General features: G+C 47.4%; 1 protein-coding gene across 1 annotated transcript; it reads right to left on the reverse strand.

Annotated features, from left to right (window-relative positions):
• Window positions 1-3,887: 3,887 nt before the first annotated feature.
• CHST2 (carbohydrate sulfotransferase 2) lies at window positions 3,888-7,139 on the reverse strand. The gene is made up of 2 exons (XM_008008834.3): window positions 6,330-7,139; window positions 3,888-6,227 (listed from the first exon to the last, which is right to left on the reverse strand). The coding sequence occupies exon 2, from the start codon at window positions 6,049-6,051 to the stop codon at window positions 4,459-4,461; it is 1,593 nt and encodes a 530-aa protein (XP_008007025.1). The 5' UTR covers window positions 6,052-6,227; window positions 6,330-7,139; the 3' UTR covers window positions 3,888-4,458.
• Between the last annotated feature and the right edge of the window lie 8,318 nt (window positions 7,140-15,457).

The following is a 15,457-nucleotide window of genomic DNA, read 5'->3' on the forward strand; positions in this document are numbered from 1 at the left end:
CTTGTACCAAAGCCTGTTCCTGAGCAGCTCAGTGGCTCATACTTGAACTGCAAAAGTAGCAACTGAATATCCCGAGAGCGGGGAAAGTATTTTAATGAACTGTTTTCTTAGCTGTGACAGATTTGAAAAGGGTCTCCTCAAGGTGAAGGACAAAAGGGATCTATAAACTATACATTTACCTCAGGACATCCCATCACACACCTCAAGTCATTCCTCAAATTGAGATTGTCATTTTCTACCTATCCCCGTTGGATCCTGACATAGAACTGTCATGCTTTCTAATATAACAACTGGCTGACCACTCACTCTCCAGAAGCCTGAGATCAAAGTGTGCCTCATCACATATCTGTTAGCTGGAATTAGAACATTCTCTCATCCACATCTCTTCAAGACAATGCATACATTCAATTGCATGTGTGTGTGCATGTGTGTTGTGTGTAGGTAAGAAAGTAAGTTGGGGGAGGATGGTAAGCAACACCTTGTCCTTATTTACCATGCCTACATGATGAGACATGCCTTTTCATTTCCCTCTTGCTCTTCCTAGAGTCATCTCTAGAGTCTGGATTTCAAGACCCAGGGAATATTAATTTAATAACCTCCTCCAAATTCACATTAATTTCAAACCAGTCACATAATCCAGCTGCAACTGTACTGTGTGCAACAGAAATCCTGGACAGAACTGGCTGTGTCCAAGCAGGGAATGTACGGAAACAGGCAGCCATTGTCTCATTCAGCATCCACAATAGGACAAACTTCCTGAAAGTAACCATCCCTATACCTGCAGAAAATCTATTAGGTGGGTGCAAATGTAATTGCAGTTTTTGCCATTACTTTCAATGACAAAAACCACAATCACGCCTGCACCAACCTAATACATCACAGTCCATCAAACTACACATTCACAGCACTCAAAACAATAAGTGCCACATGACTTCTACAAAAATAAACAGCTTTTTAGCCCTCCCTTAGACACCCGGACAACATGTGCTCTGCAGGTTTGTTCTGATCCCCGCCCTTATGGTGTTCATGCAACTGGGAAAACAGTAACAATCAAATTCCTTACTTCAAACATTTACCTCTCCACACTTAGAAATTCTGCATTTTGTCTCTAATTCATCGGTGGGAAACAGTCTATAAACAGTTGCCCTGGAAATCTTGAAGATATTCCTATTGCTCACTCCCCACATCTAATTAGAGCCTATGGCTTATTTCCTTCAGCAAACTTTACTGAACAGGCTGGCATTTTCTCCATACAGATAATACATTCTTCCACTCTCTCCCTTGCAAGTATTTTCAAAATTTAGTAGTTGCATATTTCATTCACTTATTTAATAAATATTTATCATGCACTATGTGGTGGACACTGAAGGGTATAGATTTGCTCTGGCCCCTGCCTGCAAGGTATCACTGCCAGTCTGAATGAGGTCTTTGAGTGGCTCTGAGCTCCTTGAAATTTAAGCTCTCAGCCTGTGCCTCTGCCTTGCTCCAAACTCAAATTTGTTGACCAAATGCACCGGGTAAACTTTGTTTTATAAATACAGCTTCCTCATTAACAAAGGCATTCCAAAGTCAAGGGGTAAGTCAGGAGTGCTATCAGTTGAGCAGAATTTGAAAATGAAAATCACTCTGACAACCTGCTCTAAAGATATTTTCTCTTGCTGACGGACATATTGCCAGCTTGGGAAATGTGAAAGCATCTCTTTCATATTTGCTGCCTCAAAAATGGTCACAGGCTCTGTTGCAATTTGTCATAGCACAGGTCTGCTTGTACTAGGGGTTGACAGAAGCTTGTTAACGCCAAAAATGCTACTCTCTCCTTCTCAAACCTTCGGAAGCTGAATGTCACTGATACGACTAGCTCAGCCCTTAGTGGGAACAACACCTGTCTCACTTTCCTAGAAGGCAGCTAGGTACAAATCTCCAGGAGCAACAATTCACCTTTTCAAATTACAGAGCACAGGAGTGGCAGAGTGGAGAGAATGCAGCTGCTACAAAACAAGGAGATTACGAACAGAAACCCTGTTCAAACAGAGCAAGCTGAGGATCTGTTGGTGTTTAGCTTAAAATTTCATCTGAGAAGAGGCCACAAATGCTCTGCCAGCTGCAAAGGCTCTATCTAGCATCTAATATTGTTTTAAATACAAGATCCAAAACATCGTAATTCTACTTTAACACAGTCCAAGTCCTTAGATAGGCTGAAAGAAGAATGAATTCAACTGCTTGAAAATCCTTCACTCAACAATTAGGCATGAATTTCACTGTGATTGATAAGAGCTGATTCTAATGCCACACAAAATTTGTTTATAAATGGTTATTTTATTCAGAGTGGTTGCTTTTTAATGCTGCTCTCTTAATTTCCTGTTAAATCTGTTTCATCTAGTCGTTCGACATTAATTATTTTGTTCATTTAATTTTAAAGTATTCTTAAATTAAATCTATTACAAATATTCTACTGCTGGTGAAGCTAATTCAGCATAGGCACTACCACAAGAATACGGAAAACATGATCAATGTATTAGAGCTGTAATCTGGCTTCAGAAACACAATACTAAAAACTACTTCAGTAAAGTAAGAAATAACCACTCTAGATTATGTTATAAAATTCATTTCTAAATACACCCCTTTTTAAACCTTTATGCTTCTTTATCTTGGAATTCTTACCAGTGTAGCTAGATTTCGCATTGCAATGGTAATTATACTTAAGAATCATCATGTGTTAAAGTATTCCCCACGTACATATTATTTTTATCATCTTTTCCCTAAAATAAAATTCTCAGCATTTAACCTATACATGTTGGCTTTCAGAGATCTCATAAAAAATCATAGTAAAATAAAACCATGATGATAATGAACTTGTACTGTATTTACTGTAATATACAACTACACTGTCTCTTGTTCCCATTTGGGCTTCATAATTTCTTCCCATACTATGACATTCTGCAGAATGTTTCAGTACCAAATGGGTTCAGGACACAACATCATCATAACCACTACAGGAAAATTTAATGGTTTTCTCCTTGGAAAATACCAAATTTCAAAATCCTACACACTAGTTCATTTTCATTTCCTCTTTACCACAATTCATTATCATATCTAAAAGAAGCTCTTGGCTGAAGCCTTATACTGTCTGCAGCATGTTACTTTCTTTGCAAATTTACTTTTAGGAAACATGATAAAGAAAAGCAACATACTCCACAGGCATCCCAAGTAAAACATTATAAATTCATATTCTCTCCTGCACTAATTTAAATGGGAAGCAAGAAAGAAAAGGGAAAGCCCTTACGGTTCTCAGATGAAACTTCGCTGCTTTCATCCACCTCCACATACCGTGTCATAGCCAGAAAAACACTCCAAACAGATACTTCTGTCACTTTGCTAAACCAAAGAAGCTGCTACCATTGCCAGCAATATGGTCACACTACTTCCTGAGGTCTGTGTTCTAATAATCAGACTTTTAAAAATTACATACTTTTTTAAAAAATCCTTTTTCTGAACCAACCTCAGCACCAAAACATTGGTCTCTGCTTCAAGGTTCCCCATCTTAACTGAAGAGGAATGAAAAACCAAATGCTTTCAAGTCCTGAAGGAGTTGCTTCTTGTTGTGTTCAAAGTTGAAGAAAAGAGTGTGCTTTTTCTTCCACTGCCCTGTTTGGTTTTTGCCTTTAGAATTCAAAGATGTGTTTCATTCCTGGGCACCTAACAGGCTGAGATTTACATGTGAGAAAACATCCCCCAGGTTATTACCAAGGAGACAAAAATTGCTCCCACCCAGTTTAGCTGCCTTTCAGGAAAGAGACTGGAAAAATGGAAACAAGGGAGGGGAAGGAGATTCTATCTGAAGCTGAGGACAAGTAACACAGGTGAATCCAAAGTAATGGAGGCAAATATAAAAAAGAATATTATTTATTATTTTCTTTATTAATACTCACATGTAACCTTTGCTTTTTACACAAAAGTCGACTTTAGAAGAATGCTTCCTCGGCTTCTCATGCCCAATGGGGCTTTTTCTTTCTGGACCACTTCCCCTTTCTCCACCCCCACCCCCACATCCAAATTACTCTTACATGTTCACAGATACCACGAAAATTTTGTAAACAAGATTTGGGTTACTGGAACTTGATTTCATGAACATCCCACTTCAAAATGGAAGGCAGGTGGAGGGCAGGGTAAGAAATAGGAGAAAGAGGACAAGAGAAGGCAAAGGAGAGGAGAAGAGGGACACCTGGACAGAACGTTCAAGTCTTGCCTTTTCTGAGGGGTGTATGTGTGTATTTTGTGGCTGTTCCTTGAAATGCACTGACTCAAAACACTGACAGCAAGTGTCTGTGTGATTATTTATATGTCTATCATAGAGTATGTGGGCTTCCTCCGTTTGAGTCTGGACTGTGTTTGTTTAAACACACTACAATCCTCTTTATAGGTATCATCACAGGGCATCAGGTCTCCTGGGAACCCCTTTCAGAGACGGGGCTTCCGAAGCAGGGTCTTGCTGAGGTCTTTGACCTCTTCAGGGCTGTTGACCCGCTCATAGCCCAGGACGGCCATGGGCTGGTAGCAAAACTCCTCCACTTGTTTTATCTGCTGGAAGGTGAGGGCGGTCCGCCAGGCATTGGCGGCCTGCGTGGCATTGCGTGCAGATACCACGAAAGGTTTGGAGGAGGAGCCCGAGCCACTGGTCATGTTCAGGGCAAACTGCTCCATTTCGCGGCTCACCAACAGTCCCACAAAATCGTACACTCTCCGTAGTGTCTTGACGGGGTCTCCCACCAGGTCCTCGTACCGCACCACCAGGTAGTGGCCCTGCAGCCAGTCAGGGGGCTGGAGGGCTGTCTGCAGCGTCTTAGCCATACTATTGCAGATGACCTCCATAGCGCCCAGAGCGTGGTAGTCCGCGGGGCCGCCCACGCCCTCCTTCTTGGCGCCAAGTTTGTGGCCCGCGGCCTCCAGGAAGGGCATGCGGTGAGCTCGCGGGTCTCGGCTGCGCACCACCTGTAGGCTCTCACGGATGAGGCCGTGGCGCGAGCGGATCCGTGAGCTCGCCACTGCGCGGGGATCACGAACCAGGTGGATGACCTTGAGGTCCAGGGCCGGGTCTCGCAGCAGTGGCGCCAACACCGCCACGTCGAAGACGCGCACACCCTTTATGACTAGTGTGCGGTACTTGCGGCACTCCTCCTCGAAACGCGCCAGGCGCTGCGGCGGGCACTTCTTGCACACGCGGTCGTCCACCAACCCCACAACCTCCTTGCGGTAGGCGGGGCAGAGTGGTGACGAGCACACCACCTTGTTGGTGGCTGCGCCGAAGATGCCCAGCGTGGTGAGGTTGCGCCCCCCGCTGCCCGCGGGGCTATACAGTTGGAAGACAGAGAGGTCGCAGCGGTACAGAGCGCTCAGCATGTCCCGCGCTGCCCCCTGCAGGGAAACGGCGTCCCCTGGATACAGTTTTTGCCATACATGCCACACTGGCTCGTAGAGAAAGAACACCTCGGGATTCTGATTGAATAGCTCGCCGAAGAACGACGAGCCAGAGCGCCACGTGGTGAACACGTACACCAGCTGCCGCTTGTCCCCGACGCTCCCGGTGCCCCGAGTGCCATTGCCTGGAGGGGCCGCAAACCCGGCCATCCCTGCCGCGGCTGCAGGAGCCGCCCCGACGGCGGCAGCAGGAGGGCGGTAAGGAGTGCGGAGGTCCAAACGGGCATGAGCACGGGGCTGCGCGGCCGGAGGAGGCCCCGGGCGCCCCCAGCTGCCTCCAGCTGACCCTGCTGCGGCACCCAGCGGCCCGTCGGGGTTGCACTGCTGCAGCGGCTCCTTGTGCCACTTGTAGTCCAGGAGGTTGAGCATGGTGAGCACCAGCAGCAGTGCATAGCCCGCGCACAACACCAGCGCCTTCCTACGGAACACCTTCATTCCGAGAGGGGACGCAGGCCAGCGGCGTCCTGGGCGCCGGGGCCACTGCGGGAGCAGGGCGCGCGGCGCGGCTGCAGGCGCAGCGTGGAGCAGCCGAGGGAGCGCGCCCGGGGGCAGAGCTCGCGGCGGGCTGCGGCTCATCACAGGCACAATCCGGGCCGGCGGCGCGGCGGAGGCAGCCCTGCAGCCCGGGAAGGGTGCAACGCAGCGGGCTGGCTGCTGGCGCCGGGACTCTGGCCGCGACTCCGAGGCGGGCGCGGCGGCTGGTCCCCAGCGCCCAAGGCTGGCTCTCCCATGGCAGCGGCTCCGGGAAGGACCTGCGAGGGGAAGTGGAGTGAGCGGATGCGCCCCAATCTCCCTCCCAGCCTTCTCCTCCTAAGTAACGCCCACCCTCGGTTCTGCCCGGTTCCTCCGCTCACCTGGAGCCGAGGGCGCGTCCGGGAGCGGCCCCGGATCACCGCCCGGCGGACTGTCCGGCTGTCACTCTTTCCTCGATTTCGCTCCCTCTCGCTTCCGCTGTGGGTCCCCGCACCTTCGAGGGGACGGAGGAGTCGGCCGACTTATCCCTGGGCAGAGTTTCCGGGCAGCGGGCGCCCTGCGGCTTGGGGAGAAAAACTTTCACCGGGCCCGGAGCCCCGCTCAGCGCTCCACCGAACCCGGAGCGTCCCGGCTCCAGCGACGTCTCCTTCGCTCTCTCGGGACCGCAGCTTCCTGCCTCGCTCAGGGGAATGAAGCCGGCTGGGGGCGATGGCTGGGGGCTGCTTATATGGGACTCAGCTCCCGGCATAGCGGCGCAGCCCCTCTCGCTTTCGGCCTCCGTGCGGCGAATTTTCCCACCTCTCTGGCAGCGGTGGATGGGGCACAGCGCGACCCCACAGCGGCGGCGGCGGCTGCTTCCATCACCAGGAGGATGCCCAGGCGGGCAGCGCAGGCAACCCCCGCCGCTCCGCAGCCTCCGACTGACCCAAAGGACCCTGAACACACAGCGCTAGGCAAGAAAACCCAGGTGGGCAGCACTGCCCTACCCGCCCCGCCCCCACTACCAGCCGCTTCTAGCCAACGAGATATCTAAGCAAGGAAAGACCCCGCCGCAGCCGCCGCCGCGCGAAAGCGGCGCCCGGGAGGATGCTGCTACCCGACTCCCCCTACGCCGGGCGACCGCAACGCGCTCGGGCCAGCCTCTGCGCGGCTCCTGCCAGCCGGCGCCCGGTTGGTGCGCGCCGCCGTCTGTCGTCGCGGCTCCTCCCCTCCGCCGCGCGGCCCACCCCCTTCGCCGGCCCCGCCCCCGCCCCTAACGCCGCGCCGGCTCCCACAGCCGCCGCCTCGAGGGTGAAAATGTGACCCGCTTTACCGCGATGAGCTGGGGCTGCAGTCCACCGATCCGAAGGCGTAGCTCTACGCGCGCAAAGCGCCGGGATGCGAACGCGGGATTCGGAGCGCGTCGGTGCCGAGAGCTGCCAGAGGCTTGAATTCTGCGTGCAGCTGCCGGACTCGGCCTCATGTTTTTGCTCTCAGAAAGAGTTGGTGATAAAGTTTGGGCAGAAATCCCGTCGGCCGTCCGCTCCTTGCTTCCCTGAGGGCCGACACTGCCAGCCTCTCCGGGCACTGAGGACACCCCCGCGCCCTGGAGCAGTGGGAGGACGCGGAGCGCCGTTCTCTGGCTTCCGACACCCTGCCAGCCCTCTCTAGCGGGTCTGCTCCTTCTCGAAGGAAGTAATAAATCTTTCTGACCTTGGGGGTCAGAGGAGACGCTTCAGTTTTTCGGAGGGGTATGCGGGCGGGGCCGTCTTTCAGCTTTACTGGACCTCTGGCCGGGACTGCTCTTGTTTCATTGTGCCCCACGCTGATGCTCTCCGCATTTCCGCTCGCGGTGCTGCGTCCACTGTGATTGACGTCCTCTGGAATTGGGGTGATGGGGGAGGGGAACGCCCCATTCCAATTTGCACTAAAATACTTGTCCCGCTTCTTGGGTAGATGAGATCAAAGAACTTTACCCCAAAGGAAAAACACCGTTTTTGAAAGAAAATCATTTTTCAGTTGCTTTGAGTTTAAGTACTTTTGTTTAAGGTTATGAGGAAAAGCTTCTCTCTCTCCCCGCAACTCCCTTCCTCCCCAAGAACACTAAGCCGTAGCCTCAACTTCATCTGTAGAATGGGGACAGTTGTAACAGCCTCTGGAGATTGAACAGTGGCTGAGTATCAGAGCGCGCACACGGAAGATTAGACCTGAGTTCAGGCCTCCAAGTGCCGAAAAGGGAATCGCTGCGGGGCCTCAGGCTCAGCACCCTCGGATAAACAGAACGCTCGCTGATCTGGAGGAGTTTTGTTGCCTGCTGTCCCAACAGAGTTTTTAGAAGTTTATCAAAGTTACTGCACAATTATCTTTGTAGCATTTTGGGCAGACTTTTCAGAGGACCGTTCCAACATTAAAATATTGCTGTTTGCGCCATTATTCTTCTGTGGGTCTTACAGAATTCCCTGAGTACAAAGACGAAAAGTCACTTAACTCGCTTTCCATGGATTTTTAACACTCTTTTTATGGATTTAGTTTCAGGGGAGAAAAATGTTCAAAGAACTTGATTTATCCTTGTTTTCCAGAAAAACCCGTAATGCCACGAGTACAGTTCAGCTAATTTTTTATATCCAGCTTTCTCAGATAATAAAACATTGCCTCTGGGAGTGGGTCGAGACAGGCAAGAATCCCTGTTAACAGTTGAAGGTGGCAGAGTTCAATTGAACGACTCCCCATCTTTTCCTTTTCTGGATCCCCCAGCCTCCTCTTCGCCTGCTCTCTCAAATGCCCATGCCCCTTATTCACTCACCACTTTTCCCACGAAAACTAAAGTTACATTGGTGCATGAAAAGACTGATGGGAGAGAGAGGGATGTGGGGAGGAAAGTAATTCTCAATTTTAATATTCAACATGCTTCCAAGAAAAATAATTTCTAATATTTGTCATTTAGTTTCTGGCTTTGTACTTACCCAGAAAAAAACTGAATTGCATTAGTCGATGTAGGGACCCTTTTTAAAAACAATTGTTTGCATAGAAATTCTGTTGCAATTTTGTAACACTTTACTGGTGTTGGCAAAATAGTAAATCCATTTGCCAAGTGTCCCGACAGTGAGTGCTCAGCTGGCATAAATTTACAGGTTCTGGCATCTCCACCCTCTCCTTGCTTGCAAATATTTTCCCATTTTGCATGGTGTCATGATTAATTCTGAACTTTGTTATAGCTAATGATATCTGAAAACTTCATAATGCTTTCCTTCCCGCATTTGTTTGGAAAATCCTTTCATTTTAATCTACTTATTTTAGCATAGTAATGATCCAGACATATAATACGTCACATAATAATGTCACTTGCTCAAGAGCCAGTCATGCCACAGGGCTAGCCTTGATTTCGGCTCACTGGTTTCGTTTGTCACAATTCCATCTCCCCCAGGAGCTCCTTCAGTCTCTGTCTTCTCTGCTGCCTGTTATGTTCTATTGGAAACTTGGTGTGGCTTTTTCTTAATCCTGGACAAATAGGGGGCCTAACATTCTGGGGTACTGTAGGCCCGGTACCCAGACTGTGGAAAATTACAAAGATCTTCAAAGATCTTCTTCCAAATGTTTGCCCCCGGGCACCAAGATAGATTCACTCCCTCATAGTTTGAACAAATATGCATTTTCAATAGAACTTGAGATTATAGAGTCAGGTTACTTATAATCCTTGATTTAAGATATGCTGCCATCGTTAGTCCAAGGGTGGCCCTTTTAAATGTCCTATGTTTTAATATAATGAATATGCATGAACCCATTACACAGCCCAAAAACCTCCAAGAGTAACTTAGTTTGGAAACTTAGATGAAATGATAAAGTTCTAAGAGGAAGAAGAAAAACTTGCTTTAACAATCTCAAAAAGAAAGAAGACTACTTATGGCCAGGCACGGTGGCTCACGGTGTAATAACAGCACTTTTGGGAGGCAGAGGTGGGCAGATCACCTGAGGTCAGGAGTTTGAGACCAGCCTGAAACCCTGTCTCTGCTAAAAATACAAAAATTAGCCTGGCATGGTGGTACGCACCTGTAGTCCCAACCACTCAGGAGGCTGAGGCAGGAGAATCGCTTGAACCCAGGAGGCAGAGGTTGCAGTGAGCCATGATCACGCCACCGCACTCCAGCCTGGGCAACAGAATGAGGCTCCGTCTCAAAAAAAAAAAAAAAAAAAAAAAAAAAAAAAGGAAAAGAAAGAAAAAGAAGAAAAACAGTACTTATAAATTATAACCACACTATTACCAGAGGGATTTAAAGGAGGGTTCCACCAAACTTTCAAGAACTAGATTGTTTCAGTCTCATCTCTATCAGAAAAGAGAACAAGAGGGCATATTTCCCCCAACTCATTCAAAGGGGATAATAACTACAGAGGGATTTCAGAGAAGAAATTTGGTCCTGTTCTGATTAATATATACATAAAACTCTTAAATAAAATATCAGCAAAACAAATCCAGTCAAGTGGGGAAGAAAGGACAATAAACTAGAACCAATTTGGGTTTATCCCAGGAATATATGGTAAGTACTACAGAGGAAATAAAATATTAATGTGATTGAGAGTGACTGGAAGCAGCTATTTTTAAATTGGGAAAGTGAAGTTTGCAAAGAGGGGGGTGACCCTTGCAAAGAATGAGGACACATCCAGATGAAAACTGAGGGATGAGAATTGCATGCAGACGATACTGCAAGTGCAGAAGGCCTGAGTAGGGATGAGGTCTAGCCCAGTGAATGCAATTATGCTGTCTACCTGATTGGGGTATACCTGGTTTACAAAACCTGAAGGGGTTTCCTTAACATAGACTTTAAAAAGCAGCTTGTTGAGAAACACAGATTGGGCACAGTGGCCCACTCCTGTAATCCCAGCACTTCGGGAGACCAAGGCAGGAGGATCACTTGAGCCCAGGAGTTTGAGACCAGCCTGGGCAACATAGTGAGACCTGCCCCCCAGTACCCTCCCACTACCCCTTACCCCCATCTACACAAAAAATACTAAAAATTAGCTGGGCATAATGGCATAGGCCTGTAGTCCTAGGTACTCTGGAGACTGAGGTGGGAGGCTCACTTCAGCCCATGAGTTCAAGGCTGAAGTGAGCTATGTTGGTGCCAGTGCACTCCAGCCTGAGTGATACAGCAAGACTCTGTCTCAAAAAAAAGAGGAGGCGGCGGTGGCAGGGTGCAGGAAGGGGAAAAAGAAAAAGCAGCAGCACAAAAAGGATGTTATGGGAGAAAGGCACACAGGTTTGCTTCTCTAAAAACATATGTAGCTAATTTCTAAATGTGTTGCTCTGGTGTTGTCTCTGAGCACCACTCTGTCCTCCTCAGACTCCACCTGGACTTCCTCAGCCTTTCTGCATCTTCACCTTTGAGACCTAGCCCAGCTATCTACTTCCTGGGTCTCACCCCAGCCTGAAAGGTTGGTAACAAAACCTGTGGCTTCTTCTTGCAGTTTTTTCCTTCCAGATATTAGAGGACAGGAGCTAGCTAGCTGGACCAGTTATAGCTGGAGATGCTCCGCCACCCCAGCTAGAACCACTGACTCCTCTAACCCGCCAGCCATTGCTCTGTTCCCTGTTGTAGGCATCCTATTGGGTTGTTCCTGACCCACATCCATTCTTCTTTTCTGTGGTAACAGTGTCTGAACCAACACACCCCATTGTACGTGGATTTGGTGGGACCTTCAGCCAAATTGCTTCTTCCCTCCTCCCAAGGGGCAGGTACCTGACCCAAGCTCAACCAATTAGATGTTCTCTCCATGAAAGTTGCATTCATTCATTCACTCAGTCACTCATTCAGTCATGCTGTATGTATTGAGCTGCCAACATGTGCCAGGCAATCTGAATCTTTAGCAGAGAGATTCATAAGAAGGAAAATGGTTGCTGCCCTCTCAGGCCAACAGCGGAGCCCTAAAGCAATGGCTCATTATCTCTCACAAGGGACCCTACCCTTTTTAAGACTATTGTTTGTTCTTTCTTTAAAGTCTGTGAGCCACCCCAAATGCTTGACCAAACCCCTTTCTCCTCGTGCTTATGTTACTCACCATCCATTTCTGTTATTTACAATCAAAAATTTCTGGCTGGGTAAGGTGGCTCACGCCTGTAATCTCAGCAGTTTGGGAGGCCAAGGTGGGTGGATCACTTGAGGTCAGGAGTTCAAGACCAGCCTGGTCAACACGATGAACCCCCTGCTTCTCTGCTAAAAATACAAAAAATTAGCCAGACATGGTGGTGTGTACCTGTAATCCCAGTTACTTGGGAGGCTGAGGCAGGAGAATCGCTTGAACCTGGGAGGCGGAAGTTACAGTGAGCCGAGATTGTGCCACTGTACACCAGCCTGGGTGACAGAGCAAGACTGTCTCAAAAAAAAAAAAAAAAAAATCTAATTGACAGGCTGGCTCGCTGCCTAATTACAGATCTGGTGTCATTCATGCTTTTGTCACTGTACCTTGTTCTCCATCTGTCCTTACAACAGGGCTTTCTCTTTGAATCCCCTGCTTTTAAATTCTGGTTTTTAGAGAGCCAGTCATGCTAAGGAACTCCGTCTCTGCCCCACATCAACATCAGTGGCCTCATCATTCACATCTTTCCTTGGACTTGATTGTCACCATCACTGGCTGGGCTGCTCCCTTGTGACCCCTGACAGCCGGGATTGCCTTTACAATAATGAGTATACTCTTCTCATTGGATTTACTTCCAAAGCCACATCTCATTATCGTTATCATTATCTCCTGATTTCTGTCCCAAGGACTTTCTGGGTTATTTTACTATTATTTATTTATAGCCCCCTCAACCTTTTTTTTTTTTTTTTTTAGATAGTAGGTATGTGAGGTAGTTCACAAAGAAAAAAACAAAAAAAAAATTGATTAAAGGGAAAATAACATAAATTCAGGGGTATGGTCTGTGTAACAATTCATTCCATAAGGTTTTGCATTTGCTAGAGGTGAACAACAACAACAACAACAACAAAAACATTTGCTAGAGGTGAACAACAACAACAAAACAGCTTTGAGTTTCCCAGTAATCATAGTAAAAAGCGAAAATTAGCTGGGCATGGTCACTTACACCTGTAATCCCAACATTTTAGGAGGCTAAGGCAAGCAGATCACTTGAGGTCAGGAATTCGAGACCAGCCTGGCCAACATGGTGAAACCCTGTCTCTAACCAAAAAATACAAAAGTTAGCCAGGCGTGGTGGTGCATGCCTATAACCCCAGCTACTCAGGAGGCTGAAATGGGAGAATCGCTTGAACCACTTGAGGTGGGAGGCAGAGGTTGCAGTGAGCCAAGATCTCACCACTGCACTCCAACCTGGATGATAGAGTGAGACCCTGTCTCAAAAAAAAAAAAGAAGGAAAATTGGAAAATCGCTTAGATTCACAGCTTTGCCTGACATAGGGACTCAAGAAAAAAATTTTATCTTCCTTCAGTAATGTGAGCTTCACTCATGTGATTTCTTTATTCACTGCTTTATTCCCAATAAAGGGAATAGCACAGTGTCTGGTATATAAGTGCTCAATATGTATTTATTGGCTGACTTACTCTGGCCCCTTATAAAAGAATTATGTGTTATAGAAAGTGGACTATGTCCTTCAATATATCTCTACAATAAAAACAACTGTAGAGTCAGCTAGGGATGTGCTGATTCTTATAAACAAAATCAATGCAATCAAATGGCATAACATCAATGCTCAGTTCACTAAAGGCAATTTCGTGTGGACTACGTCCACCACTCTGAAAGTCTGGCCTGCTGACTCATCTGAGCATGCTTTGCAAAGCTATTTTCATGCCAGAGTAAGTAGAGATGACTAGCTTCTAGGAAGAGGCTTCTTGGAGAAACTCCTGCAGAGAAGCAAGAGACTTAGTTTCTGTCACCTCTTTCCACAGCTCCCTGCCAAACCTTCCCAACAGCAGAAGAAGCTGCATCTTGTGCTACCCTCAATTAGAAAGTGGTCTTGAAGCATTTTGAAAATTATTTCAATTTTCCCCTGGGCTGTCCCCTCAGTTTCCCATGATTCATGAGTTATGAACCCACCAAATAGGATTGAAGTTGGCTCTGTCCAGTGTGCCTTGCTCTGGCCACTGCCCCTCACCTCTGTCTGGAGCTCCAGCTTCTAGGAATTCTTCCCTGGAACAAGCCTGTCCTCTCCATGGGGGCCTGCCCCTGATGACTGGGTGCTTAGAGGCCAGACCTCCTCATACCCACTCACAGAGATGGCCGTCCCATGTACTGTGGACATTCTGGGCTACTCTCCCACCTGGTCCTAATGGCTCAGGAGAGATGAGCCTTGCTGTATTTTGAAATACAACATTTGAAATCCTGGAGAAGCTTTGACACTGAGGTTTTAGTGGGTGATCACAAATGCTTTAAAAATAAGTAACCAGCCCAGGCTCGGTAGCTCACATCTGTAATCCCAGCACTTTGGGAGGCTGAGGCGGGCAGATCACCTGAGGTCAGGAGTTTGAGACCAGCCTGGCCAACATGGTGAAATCCCATCTCTACTAAAAATACAAAAATTAGCCAGGTGTGGTGGCAGGTGCCTGTAATTCCCAGTTACTTAGGAGGCTGAGGCAGGAGAAAGAATCACTTGAACCCAGGAGGCGGAGGTTGCAGTGAACCGAGATCATGCCACTACACTCCAGCCTGGGTGATAGAGCAAGACTCCATCTCAAAAAAATAAAATAAAATAAAATAAGTAACCAGTCACCAAAATCAACTGTCACGAGGAAGCAGAGAAAATGTCACATTAGTAGAAACTCCAAGAGACATTCATATGGCTCTGCAGTAATAGAATTCGGTTTAAAACAAATAAAGCAATGTCTACTGTAATACCCCCATGCCTTCAATGTCACTTCTACATCAGGTACTACAGAATCTGATTTAAAGGGTTGCCAATTGGAAAATCTCTTTATTGACAGAAAAAATTAAGTTCTTTGAAATTCAGAAACAGTATCGGCTCCGGTACAGAATTTGGAATCAACCCTAGATTTAATTCCCTACAGGTTTACTTTCCAGGTCTGCGTTCTTGGAAAAGATACGTAATTTCTTCAGGCCTCAGTCTTCCCCATCTGTAATACAGAGCTAATAGCTGTCTCATAGAATGGCTAGGAAAACCTGGAGAGTGCTCAGAAGTAAAGCATATGTCATGTCACAGCACTGACTAGTTATGAAATAATAATTCCTGCCCCAACTCCCAGGGAAAGCCCAGGGCTAAGAGCCTCTTTTTCCTGGGGAGGAGGTAAAGCTGGTTAAAAGGAGAATTCAGGATCTACAAGAAACAGGATGCTATATCACTTTCTTTACCCCTTTCTTGATAAGGACACTGGGGACTTGGTTTGGTGAAGTCCTTTGGCGGGGCAGGGAGGGTCGAGATTTGTAAGGGAAGAAAGATGGAGAGGAGATTTCGATGATTAGCAGAGAGGAAGGGGCCCTTCACAGCCAGTTCACCTGTGAGTTTCATTGGTCTTGACATCCACTTGGCCTTGCTATCCAAAGTGTGGTCAGTGGATCAGCTGAATTGGA

The sequence above is a fragment of the Chlorocebus sabaeus genome, chromosome 15, assembly GCF_047675955.1.
Source record: "Chlorocebus sabaeus isolate Y175 chromosome 15, mChlSab1.0.hap1, whole genome shotgun sequence".
NCBI classification, from domain to species: domain Eukaryota; kingdom Metazoa; phylum Chordata; class Mammalia; order Primates; family Cercopithecidae; genus Chlorocebus; species Chlorocebus sabaeus.

What these genes read in the sequence shown, in the direction of transcription:
- CHST2 (XM_008008834.3), bottom strand. Translation starts at nt 6,051, where the DNA reads ATGAGCCGCAGCCCGCCGCGAGCTCTGCCCCCGGGCGCGCTCCCTCGG.